The sequence below is a fragment of the Cygnus olor genome, chromosome 3 (assembly GCF_009769625.2).
Source record: "Cygnus olor isolate bCygOlo1 chromosome 3, bCygOlo1.pri.v2, whole genome shotgun sequence".
In the NCBI taxonomy this organism is placed as follows: domain Eukaryota; kingdom Metazoa; phylum Chordata; class Aves; order Anseriformes; family Anatidae; genus Cygnus; species Cygnus olor.
Window position 1 is genome coordinate 59,597,547 of NC_049171.1, and position 21,204 is coordinate 59,618,750.

General features: G+C 38.8%; 1 protein-coding gene across 2 annotated transcripts in view; it reads right to left on the minus strand.

The window, feature by feature from the left end:
• Positions 1–1,576: 1,576 nt before the first annotated feature.
• The window catches only part of MOXD1 (monooxygenase DBH like 1), a 54,655-nt gene continuing 35,027 nt past the window's right edge, over positions 1,577–21,204 (minus strand). For both annotated transcript variants that reach the window (XM_040551585.1, XM_040551584.1), the window contains 7 exons: positions 20,296–20,398; positions 16,465–16,631; positions 14,035–14,226; positions 11,196–11,255; positions 7,841–7,983; positions 4,289–4,457; positions 1,577–2,065 (listed from right to left, as the gene is read on the minus strand). In XM_040551585.1, the coding sequence (XP_040407519.1) occupies positions 1,898–2,065; positions 4,289–4,457; positions 7,841–7,983; positions 11,196–11,255; positions 14,035–14,226; positions 16,465–16,631; positions 20,296–20,398 (1,002 nt within the window). In that variant the 3' untranslated portion in view covers positions 1,577–1,897. The remainder of the gene's footprint in view (positions 2,066–4,288; positions 4,458–7,840; positions 7,984–11,195; positions 11,256–14,034; positions 14,227–16,464; positions 16,632–20,295; positions 20,399–21,204) is intronic.

A 21,204-nucleotide genomic window follows, 5' to 3' on the forward strand; every position in this document is an offset into this window, starting at 1 on the left:
TACAATTAAGCAGTTACAATTCTTTATTGAAATTTCAGGTTTTGATATGAAAAAAAATATCTGTATACACTTTTTCCTTCCCTTATCCTGCACCAATAGGAGGGATAGCAGAAAATAACATTGTCCAGATACATCTAGAGGAAGCATCTGCCCAACAGTGGCAAAGAAATTCCCCAGGATTTGGTGGGAGTTACTCTCTTACTCCAAGTGCAGGCTGTGGCATCAGGAGGATTTAGTGGGCCCTGTGAACCTATGTGTTCACAGCTGATTTTAAACTTCCTTTATGCATACATTTCATAATGAGATTGTTATAGCTCCTAGAAATTTAATCTAGCATTGATTAATTCCCACATTTCTCCTTGAGGCATTAGTGTCTTCAACGCCTTTTCTCTGTGTAGATTATCACACAAATTGTCATTTTGGCTATCCACAAAGTAGCCTTGTCAGCTCTATGATGCTTTCTTTCTCAGATCTCAAATGCAAAGAAGACAGTTTCCAAATCCTCTCCTTAGTTTCCTTCTGATGTGACAACTCTTTGCATCAGAACAGCCTGCTCTCGTTAAGAGGTGTAACTTCACAAACAAATGCAAGTACTTGTGTTTAACAACCAGTGACCCAGAGAACTGGTTCAACTCGGCCAAATCAGGTTCTTGATCTACTCTGGATTCACCACACTGCACAAGAGTACTCAGTAACATAAAATGCCCATTTACACAGGTTAGTTTTAGTGCAGGTGTTACAGCAGTCAACATCCAAAACAATTGATTTTTACAGCCACACTCCAGTAAAGTTTATGCAGCACTGCAGAAAATTATAGTGAACTGTAGCTACAGAGTGGCTATAGAAATAAGTTTTTTTGAATGGTCCAAGTCCTTTTCCACTGTGTTCCGTAATTTCATTGGGGAGCAACAAATTAGGAATCTTTAGGGAATCTTCCCTGCCAAACACCATCTGAGTAAAGAAGATATGGATTTACACATAACTAACTAACTAAATAAAAAGTCATACACACGGGACACAAAAATAACCTCTTAATCAACAGTTTGGCATATTGTAATTCTCAGCGTGTGCTACCAATAGGTGCTGGCAGGCTTGTACACAGGTTCCCTGTGCATGCCAGAGCTTGGCTGTGAAATTGATCTTCATCACTGCTGCTGTCTGTGTGGAATACAGCAAAGGTGTGCCTAGCCCTCACCAAAGCTTTATTTGGCCTACCCATACCTTAAGACAAAAGAAACATGTTGAATTGTCAGGGACTAAGGAAGACATGAAGAGAGAAGAAATGGGGAGAGAAATCCCTACCAAGTCAAGGATTCCTTGTACAGGAATCATCATGGGGAGGTTTGGGGTTCTGCCCCTTCACACCTGTAGTGCGCCTTTCTCTTGGGAGGAGAGACCGATTAGCAATGTGTTGCTTCTAGAAATGTCCTCCGTGAATGAACCCTTCCTGTGGCTTCACTGCAGGTGTCAGACATGCCCAAATACATGTTTGCAAGACTTGTCCTTGCAGCAATGACTTCATAACCTGCAGATGTCAAGAACCAAGACAAAATAATATAGCACACTCCAGGCTGAATGTGGTTAACTAAGTTGCTTTTAGTTTATTAATTTTACCCATATACATTGTTGGTTTTGAAAACACCATGTGAAGAACCAGGACAAAGTGTAACAAAATGGTATGTGAAAAGATTTCAATACGCGACGTGATGGTGTACCTACTGTGTTTTATACATACTTTACATTGAAAACCAGATAAACCACAGTTCTCAGAGGAAGTACACAATTTATTTTGAACTAGCGAATTTAGTTTATTAATATGTAAAAAAATAAATCTACAATAGCAACAGTGCAAACACATCAGAACTTGCATGGCATACAGAACACAAATGAATAAAAATTATTGTACAAAGGGTCCGATGTTTCCTATTGTACTGGCTGTGATATGTACAACAAACAACAGGGCGACGAATAAACTGCAACTTAAACAGGAAGATGAGCTGCATATTACTTGTTCTGTCTTGTATGGCCTCTCTATTTCAGGGGGTAAAGCCGTCATGCCCTGGAACTGCAATTAAAATAAAATAAAACAGTTTCATCATATAAGATTAGAAATCTATTTTGCTCTCTAACTAGTTAGCAAATTGCATGAGACTCTATTGTTAGCTTTGTATTGCGGTTGTGACTCTTACTGTGGAGACATCAAACTCAGTAAAAATATTAATATATTGCACGTCAAATGATCATCCAGTGTGCAGATCCATTGTTCTCAGCTTGGGAACAATTGCACACAGTGGCATCCTCTCCTATAAAGCAAGGCCAGGCTTTTGTTTGTTGATTCGTATGACCTTGTTTTGGTTTGTGGGACTGTTTGGTTGGTTTTGTCTTTGTTTTCATCTTTCTGGAAGGTGAAAATGGAAGATTACAGCATTACAGTGCTTTTGGTATATTGGATGACAATTGAAAGCATTCATTGGTACATACAAGGCTTATACTTGCATGTAGAAGCCAGTTAATTGTGCACACATGTTCCACAGAATGGTTGAGGCTGGAAGGGAGCTGTGGAGGTCATGTGGTCCAACCCCCCTGCTGAACCAGGGCCACCTAGAGTAGTGTCATATTTCTATATATTTAGCATTTTTATGCTTCCCTTAGAATTCAGTGCAATTTTTATGGAGGTTGCATACCTACTTGCCTCTCCTGGCTTTGACATGAAATGAGGGAGATTTGGGTACACCACTTAGTAATGCATTTCTAAATGTACTCCCTACTTACATGGTTTAACTCTTGAATTAAAGGAAACACTGACAGGTTTATGTTGAAGAAAAGAAGTTCTGTGAAAAGAGAGCCCCTGGGCACAAGCATTTTTGAAAGTTTGAATGGCCACCTGTACAGTATGTGCTTGTTTTTCCATGTTGCAATTATTCTTCACTGCAGAAAAAAAAAATAATCTAAATATGGATTTATTCTTAGCAAATACAACACAAAGCTAAAACTGATCAGGAAGCCATCCCTTCAGCAGGATGAAGATCTTATCAAATTAATTCCTCCACTTCAAGTTTTTCCTTCTTGTAACAACTCACTGATTGTTTGGACATTCAGGTTAAATCTGTTCTTGATTTTGTTGAGGATGGCCAATTACACATAATATTACTAATAAGAGAAGGAAAAGGAAAGAGTCCTAATCGTATCTTTGAAGAATATGCCCAAGTCATTTGAAAAAGGAAACTAATATTAAAAAGGAAGAACTAAACACTCTCAGTTCCAGTTAACTCGCTCTTTGAATATGTTCTTTAAGTCGTAAGTATTGTTCCTTCATCCTGTAAGATAAAGGGGAACAGCATTTTCCAGAAAGCAAACTGCTTAAAAAATAGACACCTGCCCCCTTCTGATAAAATTTCCATGTGTTTTCCATCTTCTTAACTTGTCCTTTGACAAATAATCAGTGAAAGAGTAGCTAAGCGATTGCTACTAGCTAGCAGTTGCAAAGGTCAAGAAGCTTAACCAAAAACAGTGAATAGTCATATGTATTATCATCACATGTAGTCAATCACATGTAGTCAATGAGTACTTTTCACAGAAGGTCTGTAGTGTCTACTGATATTTAGATTAAATAATAACCTACTGAGTAATTATTTTTATCTTACATTTTCTCATCAAGAAGTTAAAATCTTCCAAAGGTGCACAAAAAAGAGAGAGTGCTAATGCACTGGTCCACTACTATAGACATCTCTAAGACACAAGATCAACATAAAAGTAAGAGATATTGGAAGACTGTTCATATAGCTCTAGGTGGTTTAAGAGTTAAGAAGTTGGATTCTTGAGGCTTCCTTATGCAGCCAATATGCCTTCCCCTACAAAGTGATTCAGAGAAGAAATCTGATTCAGGAATTTCAAATCCTCAATTGCAATGCCCTAACATAAGACCCTGACAATAGAGGGAGCCAATGAAAACTAGCTTTCTAACTTGGTCGCCTAACCTGGATACATATGGTTACTCTTTCATCTGAGTCCTAGGGACAGTGGAGAAGTCCATATTCCTATCACTGAACCCAAATCTTGACCAAAGCTCCAGCTTTTCTATTCTTTTTAAACACTTCTAGAACTTGAGTTACATGAAAGCATTGATAAAGCATTCTCATCATTTGTTATTGCAGGTCTTCAATGGCCATGTAAAGAGTCTGAAACCAGGTACTTATTCATACTCAATCAAGCATGGTAAATCTCATTTGTTTCATGGCATTGTAGCCTCCTTTTTAAGACTTAGAAAACTTGATAGGAATAGACTTACCGACCATTCTGCATTATCTGTTTTTGAACATCTCACATTCACTGGTAGTTTAAGCACAAGCTCATTGTAGGAGAGACCCTCTGATCTGGACCACTTGAACTTGTTCATTGCGTCCATAAATGACAGATTTTTGTATTGCTTAGGACTCTTGATAATAAAAGGCCAAGTCCTGAAGAAAAATAAATACAAAGAATTAAAAAAAAATAGATAAATGTCATCAAGTTGGAACTGATAAGGGAAAGCTTTGGGAGAATTTACTCAGAAAAACAAAGCACTATTAATATATATATGTATACATAATTCACATTCTCACCTAAATTCTCTCCTAGTGAAACTTGACACAGTGTCACTAACAGACCTATGAAAGTTTGTCGTCAGTTTAGAACTTGCCACCATATGCTTTTAAAAATGAAGGATTTTAAGTTAAGAATTACATTGCTGTTCTCATCTACAAACTGAATACACAGGCTATCCAAAACAGATCTTCTATTGTAATCCCACCACCGGGGAAAAAAAAAAAAAAAAGAAAAAAAAAAAGTCACACTCTCTACTAAGCTTGACAGACTGTTTTAAAGAAATGTTTGCCATTAGGAAGCTGCTTCCAGATTGCTCTGCCAAGCTCTGGTTGTAACTCAGATAACAAGTCAAACTTCATCCGAGCACGAGGGTGCTAGGTTGGCAACAGTGCCAAAAGATCAAATGACAATAACCAGTGTTCTGGACGTTGTCTTTTGGCATGTCCCAGTGCCCTGGCTGCAAGAGAACTTTTGGCAAAGGTTGGGATAGAGAGCTGCTGCATTGCTCTAAGAGGGCTGAAAATTCACCAACATTTGGCAAAACTCTCCCTGAACAAGTCGGGTCAGTCCATTTCCCTACCACCATCCTGAGATGTGGGAAGGGAAGGAATGTCTTTGTCTTTCATTTAGTAGAGAAAACTCAAATATAATAATGAAGATTTTTTTTTTTAAGTAAATAAAACCTGTTCCATTTTTCTTGCTTTTTCTTGACTCTGCTGGAACAAATGGAAAACAGCATGGTGAGTGTGACAAGTTTTTAAAAACAGAAAGTTATGTAAGCTTTGTGCAAAAAAATAAAGTGGCTAAAACTTTAACTAACCTAATTATTAGTTTAAAAACACGCTGAAGCATGTTATCTTTTTAAAACTGATGGACCTGTGTTATCTTGCAGTATGCTGTCTCCCATTTGCTTTGGTTAACGGGCTGCCTATGCCAAAGTTCAGCTCCACTCAATATATAGGCACGGAGGACATAATTTTAATCAGACACCTATTTTACACTATTGTAGCCCAATCACTTTAATCTCAACTCCTCATGATTTATACCACTGTCTGGGCCACCAGGCTGAGGAAGAAAAGGAGTTTTAAAGTGAGCCACCAGTGCCTTGATCCTGCCTCCAGCTGCCTTCATGTGTAAGTCAAGAGAGACTTTAAAGCAGTCAGTGAAGCAATTCCAGTGTAAAACTGACACAAGAGAGATGAGTATCAGGTCACATATCCTTAGGCTGACAAAGTTTAATGAAACAAGAATTGTGGATTAGGTCATAAATACTAGAGGCATTAATAATCTCTTCTTCTAATTACTCTTCCATTTGCAGCAGACAGTCTGCATACTTACTCTATTCAAAACATCTTTATTTCCCCAGGCCAAATGTGCATTTTTTTCTGAAGTACAGTTATCATGAATGAGCACTCAAGAGAGCATACAATTGTTAGAATATTTTCTTTATAACCTCAGAAAGACTCTTTTAGCTAGGACTGATTTAGAAACTGTGTTCTCCCTGTATTAAAAAGGATTGTAAGTAGAAATATCATTAAAACTGAAGTAGACATTGACTGAATTCTGACTTTTTCAGACTCTTCAGTCTTGGGTGTAAACTTCAGAACTAAGACCAGTAAGCCTGTACATCAAATTACTTTGCAGTAAGAGTTTTATATTTATTTTTCTGTATTTCATTCATTTGGGAACTGTCCCTTTCAGACTATTCCCACACTATGTTTGCAATCACTTGCACTGCTGATCCTCTACTGAGATGCTTTCATTTTGGGCATTGTAAGGAACATTTAATATCTGAAAAAATATGCTATTCATTGATTTTTATATCTTCACACACATATATCCTGTTCATAGTAGGCTTCTTCCCATCTCCTACAAAAGTCTAAATTTTTTGTTAGATTCTGGAGATCACAATTGCTCACAGTGAGCAATATCATTGTGCAGGTCAACCTAGTGAAATAAGAAGGGCAGAAAAGTTAGATCTAACAACTCAGTGCGAGACGTGTTTTTGCCTAGGCCTTCATGATGAAGGCCAGCAAGAGTTCTGCTGACTTAATGAATGAATTGCAACACCTGGTTTAACCTTCCTCCCTGTGCTACACCCCCTGCAAACTCACAGGTCAGCAGCCAGATGCCAGATGAATTGCATGGACCTTCATGATGTTCATTACAGATCCAGAGTTGCCTAAATAGTAACGGTACCCTCCCACCCGCACCATTTACGGAGGGGATATTGAATATTTGTGGCCCACTGAAGTAGTCAGAACCTACAACGGAATATTACCCCTTTCAAGCTGAGCAGCATGCCAATGTTCAGCATTTTGTAGGTTATTTCTGTAAGGAAGAAAAATTGATGGTAGGGGAGTTTCTTTCTGACACAGTCCTGTTTACCTCTCAAAAATGTGCAGTGACCTGTTTCCCTGAAAAGCAGGAATCAAAGTCTCAGCAGACAGTGTCTTTGCACAGAAGTGCAAGCTTCTGCAGTCAACAGCTAACCAAAATACTCTTTTCTTCCTCTTGGCTAGATTCCTACGACTTATTCTTCATTTTTCTCTACTCACTTTGTATATCATTTTCTGACTTATTCTTCCAAAGCTCCATCTCCCCATCATGGTGCTTATCTACAATTTTATCTTTTACTATGAATGATTTAATATTCTCTCCCCTCCATTTTTTTCTAATTTACAACTTCTTCCCATTTTGTGCATTCTTGTCAGCGTCACTGAAACAGCACTGAGCTCCAGATGTGAGAAACAGTTCTAGTATCAATTCTCCTCTTGGTTGCATTGATCAGCTGCAGCAGAATTAATGACAACAGATCTACACAGGCTAATTCAACTCTCATGCTCCCAAAGTCCTACTTTTTCAAAAGTATCTATATATCCTTTATTTCTGTCATTGAAACACTGATATGTTTTGCTAAACTGATACTTTTGAAACACTGATATGACATTGATAGAAAGATTTTTGTTTGTTTTTTGATGGTTGTTGGTGGGGTAACTGCTGTAAGAAAAAATGTTTAACACAAGAAATTGCTTTTCAATTAAGAAAAAAAGACACAAAACAATAAAACAATTTGGCAGGAGAAATAAGTAGTTGCACAGGTTGTTCACCAAAATGAGGTGGCATGAGTGATCTTGCAACACATTGCACTATCAGAAAGAAATAAGGGTTGTATAAAAATGACCCTGTAAGACTACAGATTAAAGCAACAGACAGAGATAGAGGTGCTGTACATATTCATAAACATTTTACTTGCCTGACTGGTCTATAGATTTCCTTAACACCAATGAACTGGAGTTGCTCCATGATGTCTGGAATACTTGCACACCGCGTGAGGTTGATTCGTGGGTAATAGAGCAGATATGACAGGCACATTTCATTCCTGGTGCTCAGACCACCCTGAAAATGGGATTTTTCTTTTAATCAAGATAGCATTAGAATTCCACAGGTAGAAACACTGATTAGCATTTATATGTTAATGAAATGTGTATCAGGAAGCCCGATACAACAGGTTTACCTTTCACATTAGGTTATCAAATAAAAAGAAGTTTTTACGTAATTAATTTCAAAATACACTGCAAGCTCAAACAACAGCTCCTGAGCTTAAAAAATGTCAGAAGGAACACCTATCAATAAAATAAGCCTCCAGTTACGTTGAAGAGTATGATCTGAGAAGTTCAGATTTACTTTTGGTTGTTTCCACAGTTCTTATATGTACCACGTTTCAGAAAGATGTCTTCAAAATGGAGCCAATTTAGGAAAAATCTAGTAAGATAATTAGTCTTTTTAACAGAAAATCAAATGAGCTTTGCCTAGTAAAACGGAGGAAGGGATGTAATATGTTTCTATATAGACTACATATTTTGATAGAGTAAGAAAGAAAAAGAGTTATGTATTATATAGTTATATAGTTATATTTATATTATATAGTTATGGTTTTTATATTTATATCATTATATTTTATCTAGTAAAACAGATTTGTGGGACTGTTCCCACAGATCTCATAAATTCATGAAGCAGGGCACAAAAGCTAGTGTAATCACCACACAGGAAAATAGGACTACCTGGACTTGACCCTGAAGTATGACAGGATTGAATAATTAAACTTCAACTGCTTGCTTTTCACTAGTAAACATCAGTAACAAACAGAAAGCAGCTGATTTAATTCTGCACAAGGATACAAGGATCAGCAAACTCTTTGCATACATTTTGAGGTATTCTGTTTAACTGAAATTCTTAAAACTCCATGCAAGGCTTTATGAAATTCTCTTTTCCTATCAACATTCCAACCTGTGCACCTTCAGAAATATTTATTTCACTGCCTTGCTACATGCTGTTATGCACCAGTTTGTGAAGTGTCATACCAATTAAAATTACAATATTCAGTTAACTTACCACCCAAAAGTAAGCTAAGACCACAGACCATAGATTTACTACAGGACACCTTCTTTTTGAAGAGTGCTTTACTAGGGAAGCACACTAGTGTGTTTCAACATACACCTTTTTTAAATATGTTTCATTGTTTCTATGCATATTTCACTCAATTAAGATATAGCTGGCACAACAAAAACTGAAAGGACTTGATTCTCTATATTTGGACAAAATGTCTAGTATACAGATAAACAAAAACATAATACAATGGGTGAACAATTGGCTGACCGGTCGGGCTCAAAGGGTTATAGTAAATGGGGTTACATCAGGCTGGTGGTCACAAAACTAGTGGGCTTCCCCAAGGCTCCATTTTGGGGTCAGATTTCTTTATTGTTTTCATAAATGACTTGGATGCAGGACTTGAAGGTATACTGAGTAAGTTTGCAGATGACACTAAATTGGGAGGAGCTGTTGACTCTACTGAGTGTAGAAAGGCACTGCAGAGAGATGTTGACAAATTAGAGAACTAGGCAATCACCAGCAATATGAATTTTAACAAGAACAAGTGCCAGATTCTGCACCTGGGAAGGGGCAACCCTGGCTATACGTACAGACTGAGGAATGAGAGGCTGGAGAGCAGCCTCACAGAAAGGGATCTGGGGGTTTTGGTCAATGGCAAGTTGAATCTGAGTCACCGGTGTGTCCTGGCAGCCAAAAGGGCCAACAATGTCCTGGGTGCATCAGGCACAGCATTGCTAGCCGGATGAAGGGAGTGATTGTCCTGCTCTGGTACACCCTAACCTAGAGTACTCTGTGCAGTTTTGGGCACCACAATATAAGAAGGACATAATATTATTAGAATGTGTCCAAAGGAAGGCTACGAAGATGGTGAAGAGTCTAGAAGGGAAGATGTATGAGGAATGGCTGAAGTCACTTGGTTTGCTCCGCCCAGAGCAGAGCAGGCTGAGGGGAGGCCTCATGGTGGCCTGCAGCTCCCTCACGAGGGGAGCGGAGGGGCAGGCGCTGAGCTCTGCTCTCTGGGGACAGCGACAGGACCCGAGGGAACGGCATGGAGCTGGGACAGGGGAGGGTCAGGCTGGGATGTTAGGGAAAGGTTCTGCATCCAGAGGGTGGTCAGGAACTGGGACAGGCTCCCCAGGGGGAGTGGGCACAGTGCTGAGCCTGCTAGAGTTCAAGAAGTATTTGGACAATGCTGTCAGACACATGGTCTGATATTTGGGTGGTCTTGTGTGGAGCCAGGAGTTCGACACACGATCCTTGTGGGTCCCTTCCAACTCAGGATATTCTGTGCTTCTATGATTCTATTTTGCGTTTATTCATACACCTGCTACATATGCCTACATGCAACTGATGATTCAGCAAGAGCTATCCCTATGCTCTGGATGTCACGACCAACCAGGTCTTCCCTATTAAACAGATCTCACCTCCTGGAGATCTGGATCCAACCCCTCCTGAGGACGAGGGATCAGCCCCTGGCAAAAGGCAGGTGCCTGCAGCTATGCCTGTCCCTACATGTAACAGGTTTGGCCTCACTCCCTGGTTTCGCAGTCAGCTGGCACAGTCCAGCTGCTGCAGTAGCTACAAGCGCGCGCAGGCAGAGCACCCACTTCTGCCCTGCTCTGGGGATAGCAGCTGCCAAGGAGGGTCTTTGCAACTCCTGGCCAACGTATGCAAAGTACTTATTTGAGCAGTTAGCTGCTGGAAAACATGATAAACGTACCACACCAAGGCTCATGGCTCCCAGCTGCCTCATCTTAGTCATGCCTCAGTCCTACTTTAGGTGCAAGTGGTCTGATCTTAGTCATAGCATAAGTGAAAATCAATATGTAAGAACTCATAATTACAACTTCAGGGAAAGATGGATAACAAGTTCATAAAAATAATTCATTATAATATGCACAATTTACATGTTAATATATGTTATGAAGAAATTGCTCCTTTTGCTACTGAAGTCTCATTTTTCAAGATCTTTTATGTTCTGGCCTGCTTATTTTTATAAACTAGACATATGAATGCAATATGCAAGAGATCAGACTACGATCATAGTATTCCTTATGACTTAAAACCTAAGACATGAAAGACAATACATAATTAACTGCACGCAAATTAGCAAATAAGCTCACACATTTTAATAGCATCTTATGAAAAAGATTTTGGTCCCCCAAAATGGTCACCTCAAATTCTGTGTGCTTGTTTTGATCCAATAAAAATTTTCTTACCCATGTCATGCGAATTCGGTCCACAGTACTGTAGTGACATTCTGTGATTAAATTATCCCCCTGAAATACAAGATTTAAGAAGTTCACATTTCTGAAGTTTATGAGCACTAACTTAGGGTATCTATGGATGACAGCAAAAACTTAAAAGGATCAGAGCAGTTGATATGAGTTTTTGAAAGAGCAAAGGATTAGGTAATTGGTCTATGCTAAAACTTTGGCTATTAGCATTTATATTATCCCATATCCTCAGGGATCCCCCATGGATTTAAACAGAGCCTTATTAAGAGTATGATCTATTTTTTTCAAACCGCAGTGGAAGTGCTCAGTTAGAAGCCTATTTTCAGGAAAATTATATATGTGGACAATGTATATAAGTGAGTCCTGTTCCAAAACCCTTCCAGTGCTAATTTGGGTATCTCTCCCCAGGCTAATTTATCCTGCCAACTTCTATAGAATTACTTGCCAAATCAGGAAAATAAGGTTTTCCACATCACAATAACAACTATTTATCTGCCAAGCCTAGGAGAAGAGGAGTGGCAGGCAAAGACTTAGCTACACCGACAGATATGCATGGGAAAGGCTGAACACTTACCTTCTCAAGTACATGCAATTAACTTTTTGCTGTCTTGACAAACATATCTACAATGTTTTTAAATAAAAAGGTAATATCTTTGCTCCCTGTACCTAATCAAATACGTATCTCAAAATGACTATGATAATCAAATGGAAACAAAAATATTGAAGAACACAGACTTCAAAAATCTGACATTTTGGGGCAACTACATGTGTCACAAGGATGTCATAGGCTTATTTGCTCTGGTTTGTTTTTGTGTATCGCCACCTTCTTTCCCATTGTATTAATCTTCCTTGGAGAAATCAGATTACCCTTCAAAGGCTGAGAACTTCTACTTCCCTTTGGGCTTTTCCACTGCCAGATCAGTGATAGCACTAACTGTAGTCTGGGCTACCACAAGAAGGTGTATCAGCCTTGTGCCAGCTAAATGAAGACTGAGCTTTTTGAAGGAGCATGAACAGGCACAACTTCATCACCCCCTGCAGGAAAATGCTTGTTGGCACTAGGGAGGACTCTTGTCTCTCCTGGTATAAGGAGCTGCAGAATATTCACTAAAAGTTTTTCCTTTGCAAGATTAGATCTTTTGTGTCCAAATTCAGAAGAGGATACGAGTACACAAAGAAAACAAGATGGACTGCGCAGATGAAAGAAGGATACGCTATGTGGAAGAGCTATCAGGAGAGTGTAACAAGAACTTTGATGAAATTTTTTAATATTATTATTAGTATTATTAGTTAATTGATTAAACTGTGGTCAGAATTATACCAGAATGATGCATGAAGAGTTGTGCTAGTAATTTTGCATAAGATGAAAGCAATTAAAGGGTACAAAAAAGACTCATTTCAGAGAAAGAAAAAAAATCCAGCTTCTACTCTATCTGTCTTTTTTAAGTTGCTGATACTATCAAATATCTCTTTTTGTCTTTTTGCTGTCTACTCCCTTTTGTTCTTGAATTTTAAGAGGCCCTTCTCTATAATCTGCATGGATATTCCTAAAAGTATTACAGGCTTTCTCTGTAAACCTGTCATCTTCTGCCAGCCCTCTTCCTAAACCCTTCAACATTTCTTTCCTGGAGGAGGTAACACCAGTTTGTCTTTGAAGTCTCCGTGGAGTACTAGCAGTTGGACTTCAAAGACTAAATTCTGCACCTGAACATCCAGATTTTGCTGTAGGAACTAAAGTTAACATTTTTTTTTTTTTTTTTTTTTGCCTTTCAAGGACAAATGTCAAAGTATCTCAGTGTGGGAGAAGAGACATAAGAGAGGAAGGGACTTGAAGAGAAGCCTAGAAGATCAAACCACAGGGCTCCTGACTATACATGAAGTTCAACCATTCCAATGGCGTTTTCAGTTCAAATCATAAACAGAATGCAGTTGTTTGATATTTTGCATCTGACCAATTCCATGAGGTAATGGGCTTGTTCACATGCACCAGGACAAGCACATCGCCATCTGCACTGCTGGTCAGTTCTGGAGCAACCAGCTCTTTGCACTACTTAGCTTTCTGTCATCAGGCCAAAACTTCAAAAACAGATGCCAGCTGGAACTAACAAGAGATGGGTGAATAATTTTTAAATGAGTGACTCATCCAAAAATATATAGAGAGAGACTTCTTTCATGAAATACCCATGAATAGCTACTGGTTTAATTTAACGCTTTATAATATAAAAATAGTTTGTTTGTTTGTTTTTTAAGTATATTACGTTATCATAAGAACAGCAGATAGAATTGCGTGATTCCTTCTTCCAAAGGGTTTTGTTTACTTAGTGAAACCTCATGTAGAACAGGAGTGTAGAATTTTATTCCCAACAACAAATAAAAATATGAAGCAAATAGAAGACTTGCTGATTTGCAGACACATTTGCAAGGCTGAATACTTGCCATGTGCAAATTCTCAGGATGTGCTATTTGGTTACAACAGCTCAGTAAAGCCACAAGGGGATGTTTCCATTCTTCGGCTGGCCGGACTCACGAAGATGGCACAACCAGGCACACCTGTGATTTTGTTATCCACTTTGTTCAAGAATTTATGATGGTAAAGTTCAAGTCAGTAATTGTAGACACCAAAAAACACCCAGTAGATGAACTGATGGTCCAAGCCAGTTCTGTAATGAATTGTGTGGATACTTACAAGACACAGCAGCTTTAATGCATTAATCACTCATGGGAAAATGACCAAAACATTAAAGAAATTAATCCTAAGTGTGAGTAAATGTTAGGTATATGATCTCTTAAACAACTTCAGGGAAAACATTAAGTGTCATACTGGCAAGATGGTTCTTTCTTCTTCCAGATACTGAAACTCCTGGAAGTTGAAGTCAAACTCATCATCATATGCAAGCAGCTTCTGCTCCTCGCCATTGCGGAAGTGGCGCATCCGGATAGCTCTGCCAGCAAGATGAGCATGAAGAAGTACTGCAAACACGTGAATCCCGCTAGGTCTCTCAGCACCTAGAGCCTGGCCAGGGGAAACCAACACCATCAGTGTGCTTAGGTGCAATGTAATGTAATGCAGAGTGAAGATATATTAATAAATGCAGTTCATGTTCTGTCAGTTTACAACAAAGTACAGTCTGGAGCAAAAGCAAATCAGAATGTGAAATTAAGGTTTTATATATTAAAAAGTTGCTGGGATTTTTATTTTTTGCTTCTTTTTAATAAAACCATGTCTTAATTCCTAATCCACATAGTTTTTATGAAAATCAACTGGACTGCCAATAGTTATCAATACATTAAGACTTTTCATAGAATCATCATCATAGGATCACAGAATGGCTTGGGTTGGAAGAGACCTTAAAGATCACCTAGTTCCAACCCCCCTGCCATGGGCAGGAATGCCACGAGCTAGATCAGGTTGCCCAGGGCCTAATCTAACCTGGTCTTGAATGGGGCACCTACAACCTCCCTGGGTAACTTCTTCCAGTGCCTCATCACCCTCTGAGTGAAGAATTTCCTCCTAACCTCTAATCTAAATCTCCCCTCTTTTAGTTTAAAACCATCCCCCCTTTTACTGTCATTATCTGATTAAGCAAAGAGTCTCTTTTTATAAGTCCCCTTTAAGTGCTGAAAAGCTGCACTGAGGTCACCCTGAAGCCTTCTCTTCTGTAGGCTGAACAGCCCCAGCTCTCTCAGCCTTTCTTCATAGAAGTGCTCCAGCCCCTTGATCATCTTTGTGGCCCTCCTCTGGACCCATTCTAACAGATCCACATCATTCTTGTGCTGGGGGCTCCAGACCTGGATGCAGCACTCCAAGTGGGGCCTCATCAGGGCAGAGTAGAGGGGGACAATCACCTCCCTCAGCCTGCTGGACACTCCTTTTTTAATGCAGCCCAGGATGCAGTTGGCCTTCGGGGCTGCAAGCACACACTGCTGGCTCACATCAAGCTTTTTGTCCACCAGAACCCTCAAGTTCTTCTCTGCAAGGATGCTCTCAATGAGTTCTCCACCCACTCTGTACTTGTGTCCGGCATTGCCCTGACCCAGGTGCAGCACTTTGCACTTGGACTTGCTGAACCTCATTAGCTTCACATGGATCCACTTCTCAAGCTTGTCCAGGTCCCTTTGGAGGGGTATATACCATAATTTTATATGTATTACATTGAAATCTCAACATTACTTTAGTGTTACTGACCAATACTGATGAATGTGGATGTTTATTTATAAATAAATAAATAAATATTTAGATAGATCTATGCAGCTATGAATGACATCAATATTGTGCCACTTTAAATTAAGAAGCTGTAATTACAGTATGTCCTACTTCCCATCCTCAAGTCAACAGACAGTGAAATATTGTAGGTTTATATCTGAAACCTTTTTTCCTGGTCAAAAACATTTTAAAATCAGTAAATTTGACATCACTTCCATTCCAAGTGAGATCTACAGATCCAAACTTTCGATATACTAAACACTTCTTCTTCAAAGCCCGAAATAGAAATAGTCTGTTATTGCAGTAGCTTTCAAGTGTAGCCTTAAGGTCAGAAACCTCACGATAATAGATTACTCCAGTGTTTTTAAGCTGAAATATGCTACAATAATATGTAACATTTAACACCACTAAGAACAAAACTAAATTCCATATGTAATTTGCCCCTTCAATCCACATCATGCAAAGAAGACATTGATCCAGCCTTTCTCTAAAAATGACAGAGTATCTGAGAATCTCAGGTTTCAAACAATATTTCCATTATCTGCAGAGAAATTTAAGCTATCTTCATGAAACCTTGTGTTTAATGAATGCATAATTTTTACTTTGGGCCATACAACAAAACCAGCTCAGGTCTTTAGTTTCTGCGGTTCATCTAAGAACACTTTTCAGGCTTTCACTTTACTATTAGGAGCCTTTTGCATGTGCATAGATCTTAATTAGTCTCTCTCAACATTTCTTTTAGGTTAGTGATTCCAGGCTATCAATAGCTTTGCCTTGGAAAACAATGTATGTTTATATATTGAACACAGAATTAAATCATCACAAACACAGTATCATTCCATATTACTTGTATCAGAAAAGCAACCTCAATACCGAGCATCCGAAATACCCAGATCCAAAAAGATTCAAAATTCCTTAGAGCAGCATGTAGCAGATGCCTTTGCTCATGTCTTTAACCAGCAACTATCAATCTTCCCAAGACGATAAAGAGGCTGTCCTAAACTATTTCTAAGCATGAAAACCACTGGTGTCAGGCTGGAGACATACCTCTTCCAGACACTCCAATGTGCAGTGACCCTCTGACACAAATTCAGGCATGCCCGGTGGGATATTGTGGAATAGGCTGACCCAAAGACCAGCTTCAATAACCCCAGCATCATATTTCCTTAAAACCGGAGTATAAAATAGCCTCAGACCAGAGTTATCTATTAAGCCTGCAACAAAAAAAACACAGTCAGCCATGGCTGTAAATCAGTATTAAAAAAAATATAAAAACCCAATCATTTTGCATTTTTAAAGGCTTGTCCTAAGTTTCTTACATGAAAATCGAGAAATCAACCTCAATAACCTGGAAATTAGTCAAACCATATGCAGGAAGCAATAAATAGGGGCAGCCCACAGGAGGGCTGTTAAAGATGGTATGTTGATACCTGCGCTGTTCAGACACAAATGAAAAATGTGTGCTGCTCATAGTCCCTTCTGTTAAGTTACCTAACATGGATGTCAGAGAAAAGAAAGGAGACCACAGGCATACCAAACAAAACAAGGAAATAAGACCTCAAAGGGTGCCATGTATGATTTTAAAATAAAATATTTAAAGCACAACTTAAAGTTGTATTTGTTTTTTTTCTTCTTTGAACTTTTGGAGCCGTGTGTTATATTGTGCTTGTGAATTTATAAATTCCTTTACCTTAAGCCCTAATATTAATTATATTTTTTCTTTTAGATTGCCTGTCACATTATAGCATACCTCAGATGACTAAATGCATCCCTTTCACAATCTCCCCAATTAAGAGTATCAACTAAACATATGAGAAATAACTTCCTAAATCACAAACTTGAAGATAATAACAGCACTTTGAGGAAAGAAGGCAAGAGAACTACACTGGCTTTTAATCCTGCCCTCAAGGACTTCTCTTGATTTCAAAAGTAGTTTGAAGAACCAAAGCCTACTGTAAGAAGGTTGAGCTTTTAAAAGTGAAAATTATATGAATCTACTTCATTCATCTAAATGCCATATGCATTTGTTTGTATATCTACTCAGAACTTGTGCCTCCACTCACTCACCGATTATAAATATTTATCTTGCATTAGCCATTTTTATGAGGCAAGATATAAGCAAAAACAAAGATTAATTTGTATTGCACAAGCCTTAAATTCTGTGTTAGCTCATCTGGTAACTTCCTGTTTGCTGCTCCTTTTCAAATTTCAGCTTTGAAAATCAAAAATGCAAAAACATTGCCAAGTATCTCAGAGAGGTAAGAGGCTTCCTCTATTAGTCTTCTAAAAAACAAAACAGACATAGCAGTGGCTTAAACCAAATTTTCCATCAGTATGAAATCAGCAGGTTATTTTAAGATAGGCAAATGACAGAGGGACAGAGGAGGCACTAAGTTACTCCTTCCCTGCAGTACCTAAGACAGAGTAGCATGTAAGTATTACAGAACAAACGATATGAGCTAAGCACAACCAATTACAAGTGGTAGGGAGCTACAAGACAATCTGCAGTATACAAATCATATTTCAGCTGATATACACTGTACCACAACATCTCAATTTTAAATTCATTTTGGAATCTGCACTCATTCCCTTTCTGAAGCTATCTGTAATCTCATCAACTTGGATTTTTGTGGTATTCCCCCTTCAAGCAGGCTGCTAATATCTAAATGCCAGAAATTGTTACGATATCTAAGAGTTTTTGTTAAACAAAATCAAAAGAGGTCATCTTTCATATTAAAGGGGATGTAAATGACTTCAGAAAAGGAAACATTCAAAAACAGACAAGAAGCAATTCTTGAGTCTAACCAGGAGCCAGCACTGACTATGAAGCTGAGTCACTTAGGCAAACATTGCCCCAGATGCATAGGGGAACCTGATGGCTTAATTGCAAGACCCAAGCTGGGAAAACACAGACCCCAAAATGGGAAAAGAAAGGTGATCTGGTGGCAGGATGGGTGGGAGGACTCGCACACCCCACCTGCACCAAAGCAGCGGGAGCACCTGGGTCCTCTCTTCCCCTCTCTTATCACAATCTCATACCATGTATTTTGTCAAGGAGGAGAGAAACACCACGCAGATCACAGACACCCTGCTCTGCCTACGCTCTCTGAACTTTCCCAGGTCTTTGGTGAGACTCTGTGTTCACCTGGGGCTGTCCCAACAAAAAGCAAAGCTGTCCCCGTTGCTTATGAAGGAAACAAAATATTACTGATTCCCAGATTTTGTGTGTGTTACTTAAACTAAACCAAAATCATACAGCACAGTCAATTAAAAGAAAATAGTGAATTTAGGGACACAGCCTCATTTGGATACAAGCTTTCTGCATGTGACACATCAGGCTTTCAGGTAGTATTTGGTGGAAAAGTGTGTAGCATCAAGGATGCAAACAAAGATTGCTGTATCACATAAGAATCACAGAATCACAGAATCACATAATTGTCTAGGTTGGAAGAGACCTCAAGTTCATCTAGTCCAACCTCTGTCCTAACACTAACAAGACCTCCACTAAACCATATCACTAAGGACTACATCTAAACGTCTTTTAAAGACCTCCAGGGATGGTGACTCAACCACTTCCCTGGGCAGCCTATTCCAATGCCTAACAACCCTTTCAGTAAAGAAGTTCTTCCTAAGATCCAACCTAAACCTCCCCTGGCGCAACTTTAGCCCATTCCCCCTTGTCCTGTCACCAGGCATGTGGGAGAATAGACCAACCCCCACCTCTCTACAGCCTCCTTTAAGGTACCTATAGAGAGCGATGAGGTCTCCCCTGAGCCTCCTCTTCTCCAGGCTGAACAACCCCAGCTCCCTCAGCCACTCCTTGTAAGACTTGTTCTCCAGACCCCTCACCAGCTTCGTTGCCCTTCTCTGGACTCTCTCGAGCACCTCCATGTCCTTCTTGTAGCCAGGGGCCCAAAACTGAACACAGTACTCGAGGTGCGGCCTCAAAGAATGTGTATGCTGAAGGGTGAGTGGCTGTCATTAAATAAAACAATTTTAAGAAAGTTCATTTCTGACATCACAAAGAGAGGGAATAACAGTAAGATGGAATGCCCCAGCCAAAACAAAGGAATTTACTTAAATACATAGGGATGTAAAGAAGGACCAGTACACTGTGCTGCAATGGATTTTACTCAGTTCATCTGTACTAGTCATCAGAATATCCTCAGACATAGTAGCTCAACAAATTTTTGTTAAAGAACAAAAAAAAAAAATTACTGATCTTTTCAAAAGTCAGCTTTGAAGTATCCTAGATTTTTGGAGGCTCCCCAGTTTCACACAAAAACTTAATTTTCTTTCTTCTAGGTATAAATAAATTTTAGAATGAAGATTAAAAAATAACATTATAAAAGAGAAGCTTATCAATTAAGATAAACTGGTTTTACTTAATGAATAGTCTAGAATCCTGAGTTTTCATTTCACTTTCAGAAATTACCCACAGTGTAGGTAGATATCTTTAAAAAAGTACTTTAAAAATGAATAAAAGGCACATTCCCTGTGATGCTATCTAGCACGTTGAGTGATGTACTGCTACTTCTCAATCTGAATAATGAGACTTCTGGATCTCTGATATGGATTTCAGAGCAAAAGCAAAGCACAGAGAGAGAGATAACATGAAGAATGTTGTGATAAAAGGTGTATTCACCTGGTCCACAACTCCTTGTATCTCTGAATCTCCCACTGTCTTCAGGCTAAGACAGTGTGAAGTTTTTCTCACTTCAGTGCAATGAGAAAAACACTGGGAACCAGGAACTATTGAGCAGGGAAAAATAGCCTCAGCTTTGCATCTCTTCTGTTTGCAGTGTGATGCAATGAGAAACTCCTGTGTCTAGTACATTTTTCAAACTTGCATGTTTTAAAGAGTGTGAGGGTACAAACCTTCCGTGTATGATGGATTGTCGTAGTGCACCTCCATAAGAACAAACTGAGGGTCAGCTGCTGTGCCGATGGATAAGCCAACGTGGGGAGGGTAGGTGAAGCCCTGGAAATCAACACTTGCACATTAATCTAAGGAACTTTTCCCATAATTAAAAGTGGTTTTTTTTTGTGTGTGTGTGTGTGTTGTTTTTTTAATAAATAAAATTACTGATACAATCATCATAATAATTAAATTTACAAATGTAACTTTCTGAACATGGCATTTTGGCCTACTATATTTATTAATACTGTATGCACTAAATAACTATGCCAGTATAAATTATTAGGTCTTGTGCTTTCCAAAAGGTAAAGCCCTGAGCAACCCAGTCTGTCCTCATGGCTTACCCTCCTTGAAGTAGGAGGCAGGACTAAAAACTTCATGAGGTCTCTTTCAACCCGCATTATCCAATGATCTTATGATTTTTTATCCTTTATTTATTGCTTGAGTAGAAAATGAAAATGCCATTTTAGATGTATAAACACTGCACCATCAAGCAGTTAGTCTGACAATAAAATCCTAATGAAAAAGTGAATCTACATTTTAAATGTTTCTAGTTTACAAAAGCAGTAATTTTCAAGGAATACTGAAGTTGTTTGCAACTAGATTGTTTTTCCTGCATAAATCACTGCATTCTAAGAAAAAAATATTTCAACAATAAAAATGATCTTAATGGCTACATTTACATTAGGAAGCCATGTGATGAAAAAGAAATTGATCTGTACAGCATAACAGCTTGTGCTGGACCCTCTGTCCTCAGACTATTTTCCTTGGACAAGCTCTACTCAGACCCTATGCACTGAATCCCATTTGTTGCTGGGAGGTGCTGGGTTCAACCCCCAACATTCAATTTAACTTGAAGTTAAGGAAAA